The 13,944-nt window shown below is 45.0% G+C and overlaps 1 protein-coding gene across 10 annotated transcripts in view; it reads right to left on the bottom strand.

Annotated features, from left to right (window-relative positions):
* IRAG1 (inositol 1,4,5-triphosphate receptor associated 1) overlaps nt 1-13,944 on the bottom strand; it is a 119,494-nt gene that overhangs the window by 22,795 nt on the left and 82,755 nt on the right. For all 10 annotated transcript variants that reach the window (XR_009542429.1, XR_009542430.1, XM_060159674.1 and 7 more), the window contains 4 exons: nt 11,212-11,242; nt 8,683-8,823; nt 8,066-8,197; nt 5,910-6,051 (listed from right to left, as the gene is read on the bottom strand). Coding sequence is in view for 8 of the 10 variants with exons in the window: in XM_060159674.1 (XP_060015657.1) it covers nt 5,910-6,051; nt 8,066-8,197; nt 8,683-8,823; nt 11,212-11,242 (446 nt within the window). In the remaining 2 variants the exon portion in view is untranslated. The remainder of the gene's footprint in view (nt 1-5,909; nt 6,052-8,065; nt 8,198-8,682; nt 8,824-11,211; nt 11,243-13,944) is intronic.

The following is a 13,944-nucleotide window of genomic DNA, read 5'->3' as shown; positions in this document are numbered from 1 at the left end:
TAAGCACATCCTTTAGTTGTTCTTTTAGCAAGGATCTGTGAGAGGTAAACTTTCTCAGTTGTTGCCATAAAATGTTTTTACAAAGCCCTCAAGCTTGCATGATAATTTAGTTGGTAGTATTATCTCCAGGTTGACAGTTATTTTCTCTCAGCTCTTTGGACAATACTTCATTGTCTCCTGGTCCTATTATTGGTCTTGGAAATTGCCATTCCTTTGTGAATAATCCGTCTTCTCTCTCTGGTTATTTTTAAGAACTGCACTTTGTCCTTGGGGTTCTAAAGTTTCTCTCTGATGTGTTTTTATTTCTTTTGCTTGGGAGTCTCTGTACTTCCTAAATGCAAGGATTCATGTCTTTCTTTAGATCTGGAAAATTCTCAGATCCTGGGAAATTCCTTTGAATATTTTCTCTCCCTTATTCTCTCATTATGGATCTCCTAATAAAAGTATTTCGAAGTTTCTCATTCTATATCCCATATCACATTTCTTTCATATTTAAATTAATTTATCCCTCTGAACTGAATTTTGGGTGACTTCTTCAAATCTGTCTTCTAGTTGACAAATTTTTTCCTCAGCTGTTCCTAATCTGATGTAAATGTTGTACCAATCAGGATAAGCTAGGCTATGCTACAATAATAAACAACCCCAAAGCCTTAGTGGGTTATAACAACTATGATTTATTTCTTGCTTTTGCTACATGTGCATTTGCTTATGAGTTGGCAGCAGGCTCTGCTCTGCATCCCCTCACTCAAGACTCGGGCTGATGGAGCTTCTACTATTTTGGAGCAGTGATGGTTGTCATGTCTGGAGAAAGAAACATAAGGCAAATGGCACACTAGTTCTTACGGACCTCAGCTCAAATGCGACACATGTCCCTCCACTGACATTTAATGCCAAATCACATGGCCTCACCTAACTTCAAGGGGATGGAGAAGAAGTGTGCCCATCTGAATGGGCACATTCAGGAGGAGGAGATCTGAATATTGAGGAATAGCTTCAATTCTTATAACTACCACTCCTAAACAACTGAGTTTTTAATTTCCACGCCTCTATTCCTCATTTCTAGGATTCTATTTTATTCTTTTTTTGACGGTTGTACTCTTTATTCTCATATTTCTGATTTGTTCTTTTATGCCCTTAATAATTTTACCCATATCTTTAAAAATGTATCAGATTGTTTTATTATCTGCTATCTTTAGCATATAATCCTGTGGTTTGGGTGTCTGATGATTCTTGCTTGTGGTAGATTGTTTTCCTATTTTATAATTCTATATTGTAAACTCATCTTCTGTGAAGCTTTACTTAGAGGATCCTGTGTCTCCTGGGCGCAGGGTGTGTCTCTCCAGAGCGACTTATGTTTGTTTCCGCGGTGTTCCTAGCAGCACCATTGTGATGTTCTTTTCAGAGTCTCTGCATATTGCATCATCACTTTTGTTATGGCATGTACTTTGTGGGCATGCACTTTTCCTATGAGGAAGGAGAAAGTGTTTTTTTCTTACTAGAGCCCAGGGTGAAACAGACAAACTTCCTTGATTTGTTCCATTGTGAGTTGGTGAGTATTCCACAGATGCAGTCCTTGGAAAGTCTTAACTTTCTATGGGAGGCTCAGAGTCAACTCTCTGCCTTGGGTGTCCGAGGCCTCATCTCAGATTGCATGTGAGTGCAAAAGCCCAGAGCCCAGATAGCTGAGGCTGACTCTTATCCTCAAGGAAAGCTGCAGGGTCAGCTTGGTTTCAGTTCTCTTTTCTTTTCTTGTATCTGAGTATTTCAATTTCTTTTCTTGTGGAGTCAGCTATTCTTTTAGACTAATGTTTGCTTCACTTTATCCAGCAGAAATTTCTAAGTATTTGTAGTCAAAGGATTTTCAAGTTTTCCAGTCAGCCAAAACAGCAGAACCAGAAAATATTCTTTGTGTATGAAGAGTTCATACAGTTAATAAAATACCAATGTCACAAGTGGGCAAAGAATTAGAGAATTTACACAAGTAGAAATACAAATGCCCAAGAAACATTTGAAAAGGTCAAGAAATACAAATTAAAACTATGGGAAGAGATACGATATTGGCCCATCAAAGTCAAAAATATTTTCAAAAAGAAAAGCCAAGAATGTCCATGGCACAATGAATTGAGCATCACCGTTACCCATTAAATGGAAATATCAATGCGTTATTTGGAAATAATTTGCTTTAAGAGCCTTATATGACATATATACACTAATATGTATAAAATAGATAACTAATAAGAACCTGCTGTATAAAGAAAAAAAAAGATTAGTGACATAAACTCTGAATCTGGCTGTCATCAGAATTCCCCGTTAAAATGCAAATCCACCTGACAGAGGGAATGACTGTTCTTTATTAATCACAGAAAACTGAGCATATATTAGTTTGTCACCATTAAATATAGAGAGCAAATAAATATACAAGGAATTGAACACAAAACTGGGGCATTTTTTACAGTAGAACGGACAAAGGTAAGATTTCAAGGATATACTTCAGTCAAGTGAGAGCATGAAGGTCTCTAAGTGGGAAAAGATGCCTTGAGAACAAACCTCACTTGTTTCCCATTTTTTAAAGGTAAACCTGGAGTACTATGACTAGAGAGAATCTATGAGATATTTATATTGACTCTTGATTAATTTCTTCTAAAAGCTAGGCATTGCAATGACACTACTTTATTGATGATTCTGGTCACAACTCCTGTCAACTGAAGTTTGTGTTTTTTTCCCTCTCTGGATATTTGGTAAAACTGACTTTTCCCCTAAAGCTCCCCAGTGACTATTCAATTCTCTGTTTCAGTTTGTTTAATAAAGATCTTATTTATACAGAAAAAAAAAAGAGCCTTCTATATATTCCTTTCCCCTGAGCTAGTATTTACACTTCTGGAAATCTACCTTAAGGAAATAATCCAAAATGCAGGCAATCAGCATGTTTCATATTCAGAAAAAAAAATAGATTTTTTTTTCCTCTGAATGTGTATCATCTTTCTTGAAATCAGAGATTTTTGTTTTCACTGTAGTCTTCAGGCACAGACAAAGACTGCATATATGACAAAGAAGTCATATAAAAGCTTAAAGAACAACCACCATCAGGGAATGGTCACAGAGTATCTGATGGGCACATCTGGCCCCTCTGCACCAGCCCAAGCTGAGGTGTAGCTTGGAAAAACAGTGGAGTGGGAACAGATGTGTGAAAACTACCCATTCACCGTTCAACACTCCACTACCGGCTCCCATCTGATTGTAAGCACTTTCTCAGGCCCCCAGACTGAACGTGGGACTCTGCCATGTGCGCCCATAAAATCTGCTTACATCTATCACAGCACTGCTTACACTGCCTTGCCCTCACCACAGGCTGGGAACTCCTCTGGGTCGGGGGCTGGGTACACTTCACCTCTGTATTCCAGTATCACGTGGGCACACCGGAGATGCTCAATAAACACCTGTAGAATGAATGGATGAGACTCACGGGCAACTGTGCTCTTTCCATAAATCATGGGTAAGGTGGTTCACAGGAGACCCTGCACCTTGCAGGACAATACTGTAAGAGTGCACGTGTTAGGATTTCTTTGGTGGTAGCTTCTCCAACTTCCAACACTGACAGAGAGAGATTTCTTAGAGGCCCAGATGCATGTGGGTCAGGAGCCTTGCTGCCAAGACCAAAGCAGACGGTCTGGAGCATGTGTACGCTGCCTTTGGACCCTGGGAAGCGTCACTGATATTCCCCAGGAAACTTGTGAAACCTCCTGTTTATAAAGGTTTCTCCATCTGTTATACTTTGTGTACTTTCCCTCCTTCTGCTCTTGGTAACACGGATGTTTGCATTCCAACAGGGATTCCTGTTGCTAAAAGGTCTGTCTTCTCCTGCTAACACCACACCTCATCAGCCAGAGCCCAAACCCTGGCAAGCTCCCAAGGAGAGATACTGGTCCACAGCACCGTCCTCCTCCTCCTGGACTGCGGCAGAGCCTCCTAACGCGTCTCTCCATCCCTCAATGTCCACACTCTCCTAATGCATCGTCCACTCTGAAGTCAGCAATCTTCTAAAAATAAAATCTGACTATGTCAGCTGGTGTAAACCCACCGGTGTCTCCTCACTGCCTGGAGGACAAAGACCCAGATTGTTCACAGGGCTTGGCATGTGGCCCTGGTCTAACAAGTCTTACCTTCAACATGTCATTGTCACGCTCCAACACCCCAAACCACAGCAGACTGTTTGTTTCATAGTCTTCTCAGCCCAACCTCCACGCCTTTGTACATGCTATTTCCTCCACTTGGGGTGTATTTCCCCCTTTAGCCTGGAGAACTCCTACTTTTACTTTAAAACACTGCAACTCTCCTACTGTATAGCACAGGGAACTATATTCAATAGTCTGTGATACAATGTTCACTGCAGCACTATTTACAATAGCCAGGACATGGAAGCAACCTAAATGTCCATCGACAGATGAATAGATGAAGAAGATGTGGCACATATATACAATGGAATATTACTCGGCCATAAAAAGGAACGAAATTGAGTTATTTGTAGTGAGGTGGATGGACCTAGAGTCTGTCATACCGAGTGAGCTAAGTCAGAAAGAGAAAAACAAATACCGTATGCTAACACATATATATGGAATCTAAAAAAAAAACAACAAAAACAGGTCAGGAAGAACCTAGGGGCAGGACAGGAATAAAGACGCAGACGTAGAGAATGGACTTGAGGACACGGGTAGGGGGAAGCGTAAGCTGGGAAGAAGTGAGAGAGTGGCATGGACATATATACACTACCAAATGTAAAACCGGTAGCTAGTGGGAAGCAGCTGCATAGCACAGGGAGATCAGCTTGGTGCTTTGTGACCACCTAGAGGGGTGGGATAGGGAAGGTGGGAAGGAGACGCAAGAGGGAAGAGATATGGGGATATATGTATATGTATAGCTGATTCACTTTGTTATAAAGCAGAAACTAACACACCATTGTAAAGCAATTATACTCCAATAAAGATGTTAAAAAAATTATAAATAAATAAATAACAATGATATTCTCCTGAAAAAAAAAAGTCTGTGATAGACCATAACAGAAAAGAATATGAAAAGGAATGTATATATATGTATAACTGAGTCACTTTGCTGTACAGCAGTAATTAACACAACATTGTAAATCAACTATACTTCAATAAAAAACAAAACAAAACAAAACAAACCACAGCAACTCAATATCAAGTGGAACCAGATGGCCCTTCCTCTGTGCTTCTATAGCAATCTGTATAGAACTTCTTTTAAAAAGAGTATTTCTTTAAAGCATTTGTCTTGCCCACGAGTCTAAAAGTTATCTCAGCAGTATTTCCTTTACCCAGGTTCTCACTCCACCCCTCTGCCCAGACTCCATCTCTCACCTGCATTACTGTAATAGTCGCTTTGTGGGTTTCCCTGTCTCTGGCTTTACCCCAGTAATGTAATTGCCACATCACTGCCAGAGGGAATCTTCTAAACTATATATGATCATGTCATTTCCCTGATTAAAATCTTTGGTTGGATCCCTAATGCTTTCCAGGATAAAGTGCAATTTCCTTAGCATGTGCTGCCCAAAGTGGGGACCCCAAAGCACAAAGGTTGTAAGGTTTGGGGTGTGCCACTCTCACAAAGGAGGTTGAATTCTTGCAGCCTATGGGCTTTGCATTAGTGATCAGCTTCTCTGGTTACTTTTATTAGGAGTTGCTTGGGGGCCATTCATGCTTTCTGGTTCCAGGCCCCCAAGCTCACAGGAACAGTGACTGTTAGGCCCTGTGGGCAGCACTGGGCCAGGCAGCAAGCTTTGCTCACCCTAACACAGGTCCTGGGGCTGTCCCATAGGTATGATGCTAGCCTGGATCCATCAGGGACCCAATATTACAGGGCCAAGGTCGGGGGTGGGCAGGAACCCAGTTTCTTACCAGAGGGGCCACAGCTGCGGCTTGAATTCTGATTTGCAAGTTTTTTAAACTCCATGAGCTCTGCATGGTCCTTCTCATATGTCCTCTTCAGGTTCTCCACATACTGCATCATCACTTCTGTTGCTTTCGACATGCGCTTTTCCTGCAGGGAAGAAGAGTGTGAACACACAGGGCATTTGGATGAAAAGCTCATCAGCACTGTTTGCTCTGAGCGAAGCTCTGGGCTGGGGGACTTGAAAGGATACAAGGACCAATCAGACGTGACTCTGCCCTCTAAGAGTTTGCTGTCGGGGATGTGAGTTGAGACAGGGGCTCAGGCACCTGCACTCAGGGATAACAAGGACGAGCCCAGCCACAAAGCCTCAGGAGATGAGAGGGAGCAGAGTCATCTCTGCTTGCAGAGAATGGGTCAGGGGAGGCTTCTTGAGACGTAGTGAAGTGCTGTAGCGTCTGGGCACATAGCTATGGGCAGGAGAGACAAAGAGCATTAGCCAGGGAACTCCAAGAGCCAAGGTCCAGAGGCAGGACATCACAAGGCTTCTATCGAGGTGAGGATTTCCCCTCCAGACAGGATCCTTTGCAGAGTGAAAGGGGATGCCATCACGAATTATGCTGGGACAATAAACATATACCAGAATTGTCTGGAAAGCCAGGAAAGCACAGGTCATCCTACTCATGTAGGAATCAGCAAATGGCTGGGTTTGTTCGCAAGAAGAAAAGGTGAGTTAGGGCTGGGTTGTGAAGGACCTTGAATGCTAGACTAAGGAATTTGGACTTATTCTGAAGGAAGAGGGGAGCCATCGAATGTCTTAAAGTAAGGGAGTGTCATAATCAGGTCGCCAGTGGAGACTGGATTGAAGGGTGTGAGACTGGTGGCAGCAAGAGCAACAAGAGAAGAGAGGATGAGTGCCTGAACTAGTCCAGTGGAACCAGAGAAGACAGTGAGGACAGAGACACGGAAGCCACTTGGAGAAGGGTGAAGGCTGGAGTGAGCCGTGTGTGGGCTGAGAAACACTTTCACGAGGGCTGTGCAAAATGGGGAAGAGTCTTCTCTATTGACACCCCGTGGATCCCTCAGAGATCCTTGCCCGCGGCCTGCCTGTCCACAGAGGGACATGCTCAGTGACTGTCCCCTGGACAAAGTCCCCACAGCCCTGAGCTGAGACCAGCCACTTCCCTAAAGCCCTCCCTTTGTTGCTGCTCCCAGCTGGAGTGGCTTCCTGGGTGCTGCTGCTGAGTTGGGTGCCCTTTCGCCGGAAGCACACGGGTGGGACAGCCCCGTGGCTTGTCCTTCCTTCATTCTATGAGAACTGCCCAGGGCTGGGCCCCAGGAACACCCCTGTCATGCAGACCACACAGCAGGACATGGGTCCACAGTAACAGCAACAGTGATAACGACACCCAGGTGCTTTACAAGTGGCACAGTGCCCTGTATGGCAGGTACTGTCAGCATCCGCATTTTACGGTTGGAGAAGCTGGAGCACAGAGGCCCAAGGCCACACAGTGAATCCTTGTGGAGCCAGGATGAGAACTCAGGCAGTCTGACCCCACAACACCATGCTGGATCAGGGTGGCACCCTGAGTGCCTCACGACTTCAAAGTGGCTGCGAGGGAGCCAGACTTGGGCCTGCACCCCAGCTGTGCCCCACGCTAGTGCTATTACCTTTCTGAGACTTCACGTCTTCATCAGGGGATAAGATTATTTACTTTACAGAGTTGCTGGGAGGATTAATGAAACAAACCAGTTTTTCCTAAAGCACATTTTGCCAAATACTAGTTCCCTGGGAGTTGAATAGGTATTTTGTGGGAACAAGAAGGGGGAAGTGATTCTTTACTCAAATACATTTGAGAAATATGTCGGTAATGTTAAACAGACTTTTTCATTACAGGACTTCTCAAAGCCTTGCTTATGCCAACATACGTTAGAAATCTCCAAGAAAGGAAGGTAGTATGCAGCAGTTCTCAAATGTAGGTATCCATAGAAAGCTTTTTCTGGGGAGCACCTCAAGAATATAGTGGTCCATCAAAAATACACTGAGACGACTACGATTATGGACGTAGGATGTCTGGCACAGAGGAAGCCATCCATAAGCAGTATCTGTAGTTGCCACTGCTTACATCACTGCTCCAGTTACTGCAGACAGAGCAGAGCTCACCTGGCGGACGGCCCCCACCATCTCGGCGCGGCTGGAGAGGCGGGCAGCCAGGCGGTGCAGGACAGCGATGTCCTCCAGCAGCTTCTGGTAGGTCTCCCGGTGCTCACAGTGGTGCCAGAGTGAAGCTGAGGACTGAGGAGGGAGAAGGAACATCACATGGGGTCCTCACAGACCAAGACTTGACCAGGGCTGTCACAAACGAGCCCTGGCCCCATCCTGGCCGAGAGGAGGGGCCTCGGCAGGGCCCAGGCGATGGCTACTTCTGGGATTGGAGAAGCCCAACGTGGACACTCTGTAGCTGGCTGGCCTGAAGGAAGGGAATCACTTCTGGGTCTCTGGTCCCCAGGGTGCTCCCTTTGCCATCCCAGGTCATCCAGCCCCCTCCTGAGAGGCTGCCAAGGGCTCAGAGGCCTTAACCACAGCCCTGAGGTAACCAAGCCTTGGGGATCTCGGCCTCAGCTCCGCCCAGCTCTGAGGAAGACTGCCTGGCTCAGGGCCTTGGCCCCATTTCTCACTTCAGGAGACTCTACTTGGTGACTGAGAAAAGCAGGAGACCCGGCACAGCCCTTGGGGAAAGTGTCTCCTGCAAGGATTCCCCAATCAGGCTCCACAATTACCGTAATGGAAGCTTTGAAGTGTTCCAGTTCCTTCTCTGTGTTCTCCTCTGTCAGGTTGCGTTCCCTTTCCGCCTGGTTAATTCTAGATTCTAGGGTGTAGCTGTCATTTCTAAAGGCCAAGGACAGTTGTACAAACACGTTCTGTTGGGAACAAGAGTGTTGGAGAGGTGCTAGGAGGAGTTAGTGCTGGGAGCAAGGCTGCTGGTGGAGTTTTTGCTCAAGGATTTTAAATCAGCTCCTGGAACCAGCCCCCAAAGCAGCCAAGAACAAGTGAAACTCTCCCTTAATGAAGTGAACTGCACAAAAGATGGCGAAATAGTAACCTGAGGTCCATGCCAGGTCCTTCCCAGGACCAGAAGACCAAACACATTTTACTGAAAAAGAATAAGAGAATAACACTTTGCTTTTTCCTGAATGTCAAGAAAATAACATCCTGTATATGGGTTTAGATAAACTCGGGCCAACACAGCTGATTGCGTAAGCAGTTTGGATTCATGCTAGGATTTATGGCATGCGGGTTCTGGAGATTTCACATGAAACCACTGTATTTAAAGAAACCCCACTTGAGATGTAGGCCTGTTGACTCAAAGCAAACTTCAACCAGCATCTTATCTGAATATTCCAAATCCTACGCTGAAAGCAGCTTTTACAAGCTGCCAGGAGATTAAACAAAGCCAAGTATGATCCTGTTAGGAGAAGCTTTCTGGAACAAATATTCCATGCCAAAAATGCAGCCTGCATGAATGAACTTTGAAAGGTGGTGTTGATCAGACATGGAATTCCTGGTCTAATAGGAAACTACTGGGGAGGAGAAATAGACAGATGGACTCTACACAGGAAGGAAGCAATGGCCTTCATTTTTACAGCCCTCATTTACCTTGCCTGTGTCAAGTGGTAGAAGATTTACACCCTTAGGGTGAGTTGATTCTGCCTGAGCATCTGAAGTTCATGTAACATGGCCCACGGGGGGCAGACATCTCCAGACGGAGAGCTGAAGACCCTGAACTGCTCGATGATGATGATGATGAGGGCCACATTGAAAGCTACTCCCTGTTGAGTATCTGCTATACGCCAGCACTGGCAGTTTTACGCACCTTAGCTTGTTTAATCCCTCAACAATCCTCTGCCATAGGAACTGTTATGTCCACTTTACGGGTAAAGAGACCGAGAGCAGAGAGGTCATTAACTGGTTCAAGGTGTCACAAGGGAGTAGCAGAGCCAGAATTCAGCCTCAGACGATTTTATTCCAAAGCCTGTGCTCCTCTCACCATGCTGAGCACAGATTGTGTCAGCACACACCTGAGGACAGGAGCGCACCCTTAACCAAATTGCCTGCGGCCATCACCACCAGCGTCAGTGGGTGGGGATTCTCTGTCTTGCCCAAGCCTCAGTCAAGTTTATCAATAATGCTCAATATTTAGTTCTCTATAACTGGGTTATCCCCTTAATGGCAGTGTGATATAAAGAGCCCTGAAGTCAGTCAGAACACTTGACTCCAAATGCTGATTCTGCTAAGCACTGGGTCTGGGATCTCAGATAACTTATTTAATCCCTCAGTTTCCTCCTTTGTTCTGCTACCTGCTCTACCTGTTTCTCAGAGCTGATGGGGGGGTCAGCTGAAAGGATGGATATGTGTGTGCCAAAGACTGTGAGTTCTACGTCTGTGTGCCAGGTAATTGTTACTATCTGTGCCAGATATTTTACACAGTCCATCTCCCTGTGCTTATGTGGTCCACCGGGTCTCAGTAAGTGTATGTTCGTTTTCTTGTTATCAAGGGTAAACTGTAAAATCTTCCATCCTCCCAACCCGGAGTGAAGTATTCTGGAATCATCCATGTTCTTGCTCCCCTCCTCCTATCAATTCCAATGTAATTGTCATGGAAACAAACTACTGCTGGTGCCGGAGGTCCTCACTGTCTCACCTCCGATGCATTCTCTTTGACCGTGTACCCCTTCGACAGAACGAAATGCAAATTCCTCTCAGCTCACTCACCAGCCCCATTGGGACAGCTTCTCTACAGAGACAAGGAGGCCCCGAGGAGAATCATGGGAGAATCAGGGAAGGTGGGAGAGCTGACAGCATAGCCACCACCTTGGCTGAGCTGGCTTCCTTATGTCTGAAACCCTCAGAAGGAAAGCACCTTCTTCCTCCAGATCAAAGTCTGAAACGTGAAATCTGACCATCTTTTAATAATTTTGAAATAAATTTGATTCAGTTCTGCAGCCTCCCAGCTGCTCTGTGTATCTAAGTCATACTTTTAAAGAAAACAAACAACCGTTGAAGAAATGTGGAACTTCCAGCTACTGTCTCACCCCTGACGAAATTCGTCAAAATCTTCCATTAACTGGAGTGGTGGTCGGGGGCTTGGTAGCTCAACAGGGCTGATCACGATGCCCATATTCCCCCCATGGCCACTCATTCTCATGTTTGTATAAAAATGTCAGGAGCAGAGGCTGGAGAAGGAAATGTTTTGAGTGAACCCACTCAAGCTCAAGTACTCAATTTCATAAAACACTGGAGTTACTTACCTCAACTTCCTTTTCAGTGAGTGGAGGGGCACTGTGAAAAAGAAAAGACATGCAAATGAACTTTATCCAACCTTTGAAATAAACCAAAAGGTGCCTTTGAACAGCACGCAGACCAGGTGTTTCCAGGAATTAGAGTAAGCAGGGCTGGCGAGATGGAAAAGATGCAGGGTACCCTTTGTGTGAGTTCTGTAACCCGTGAGATATTCGCCAAGATAGTGACTCCTGCAGAGGAAGTATGGTGGAAACTATTAGATCCTGGGGTCAGTGCTCCACCAGTGCCTCTACTAAGTGTGACTTTGGATGAGTTATTTAATCTCATCTGTCAATTGGGAATAATATCTACCTTGCAGGAGTCTTATAAGGAATATATATACGTATGTATAAATGTGTATATATATGTGTCTATATTCACCTATATATGACATCCACACGTGTATGTATGTGTATATATATGTACATATGTGTATATTCATATGACATCCACACTCAGCGGGCACTCAGGAGATGTTTATTATTATGACTAACTCACAGGCATGCTGTGAGGACTTAATAAAAGACTATACAAGCTCTATACTTCATAAGTTGTATACATCTGAACAGCCATTATAATTTTTCTGGGGCTGCCCAGGTCTGCAAAGCCTGACCCTCCTCCTGCCTCTGAGGGGTGTGACAAGGGTGCATGTGAGCCAGAGAATAGACGGTAGGGAAGAGCGGCCAGAGCTCTTCTCCACAGCAAGAGCCTCTTCTGATGGCTGGAATCAGAGTTCGGCCAAGAGAGCCCCAGCTGGTGCAGAGGGTGCGGTTCCCACAGCAAGCATCCTCCGCTCTGCACCCTTGCTCGGCTGCTGCTCTGGCTGGTGACTAAAGCAAGCCCTGCTCTGAAACCCGGACGATGTAAATAACGCACCGGGCCCTTTCCTGTGCTGGGGTGGGAGAACGGGGAGGAGTCCTACTGGCGTCACAGGACTTGGCAACCAGCATGCCATCGATAAGGTTCTCAGGAAACACAGCTTCCTCCCTTTGACGGGTGTGGAGGGACCCCGAGAGCAAAGGTAGGGGTCAGCAATCTCTGCAAGGGGTTGGTTCTCACCCCTGACAAGGGACTATGAGAACCTTCCTGTCAGGATGAGGCAACAAGACCCCATGCCCATCAAGTCAGCAGAGTACAGAGCACGAGATAAACAAGTGCAAAGCTGTTTGAGGCTTGCAGTTCTGGCCACAGGCCCACCCGTCAGGCCCTTTCCTCTGGGGGCCAGCCAACACAATCTCAGCTGTCATATAGGACATGCACATCTTGCTTAAATGGGTTATCAAACTCACTGAGCTTGCGTTTGATTCCTGGCTTTGTTTGGATATTATGTGAAAATTACGTTTTCATCGATTATTAACCAAACTTACTTTTCTACCTTGATTACTCACGTTCTGCTTTTTTGCTATAGAACGCATTTTTGAAAAATGTACAAGGCCCTGGGGACCCAGGGAGGTGTGGTTTAGGTAAAGAAGCCACATGACAAGGTCAGCTCCTGAAGCAGAGAGCTATGCCTCATGAACTGGCACAGGCAGGGAGGGGCAGAGCCATTACCCTCCAAAAAGGTGGAGGCCTAGCAGGTGACATACAAGGAGACCACTCTGGATGTGCCTCAGAATTCAAACTGCCTTAATAGGCCTTAGAATAAAATCAAAGGCCTCTGCGAACTGGCCCCTACCGGATTCTTCCCACTCTTCAGCCACATTTGCCATTCTGCTCTTCAAACACACTTATGTTGTTGTGGCCCCAGGGCCTTTGCATTTACTGTTCTTTCCTTTTTCTCATGCTCTTACATTTGCAATTCAGTAGTTTTTAGTATATTCATAAAATTGTACAACCATCATTACAGTCAATCTTAGAACTTTTTAATCCTCCCAAAAAGGAACCCTATACCAACTAGTGGTCACTCCCCCAATCCCCAGCCCTATACGATGACTAACCTACTTTGTCTCTGTGGATTTCCCTATTGTGGGTATTTCATATAAATGGAATCATACAACACATGACTGATTTCTTTCACTTAGCAAAATGTTTTTGAGGTTCATTCATCTGGTAGCATATATAAGTATTTCATTTTTATGGCTGAATAGTATTCCATTTTACGGATATATCCGATTTTATTTATTTATTAGCTGATGGACATTTGGTTTGCCTCCATTTTTAGCTATTATGAAAAATGCTTGTTATTGAACATTCACGTACAAGTTTTTGTGTGGACATATATTTTCATTTCTCTTTGTTATATACCTAGGAGTGGAATTGCTGGGCCATACAATAACTGTATGTTTAACTTTTTTTTTTTTTTTTGCGGTACGCGGGCCTCTCACTGTTGTAGCCTCTCCCACCACGGAGCACAGGCTCCGGACGCGCAGGCCCAGCAGCCACGGCTCACAGGCCTAGCCGCTCCACGGCATGTGGGATCTTCCTGGACCGGGGCACGAACCCACGCCCCCTGCATCAGCAGGCGGACTCCCAACCACTGCGCCACCAGGGAAGCCCTGTTTAACTTTTTGATGAACTGTTATTCCAAAGTGGCTGTACCATTTTACTGAGAATTTCAATTCCTCCATATCCTCACCAACATTTGTTATTTCCCACCTTTTTTATTAAAACCATTCTAGGGATATAAAATTATATCTCATTTTAATCATTTATGATAAATGATAAATCATTCATTTAATGAAGTTATCATTTATTATTCATGA

This window comes from Lagenorhynchus albirostris, chromosome 9, assembly GCF_949774975.1.
Source record: "Lagenorhynchus albirostris chromosome 9, mLagAlb1.1, whole genome shotgun sequence".
Classification (NCBI taxonomy): domain Eukaryota; kingdom Metazoa; phylum Chordata; class Mammalia; order Artiodactyla; family Delphinidae; genus Lagenorhynchus; species Lagenorhynchus albirostris.
This window is presented reverse-complemented; position numbering and strand designations above follow the sequence as displayed.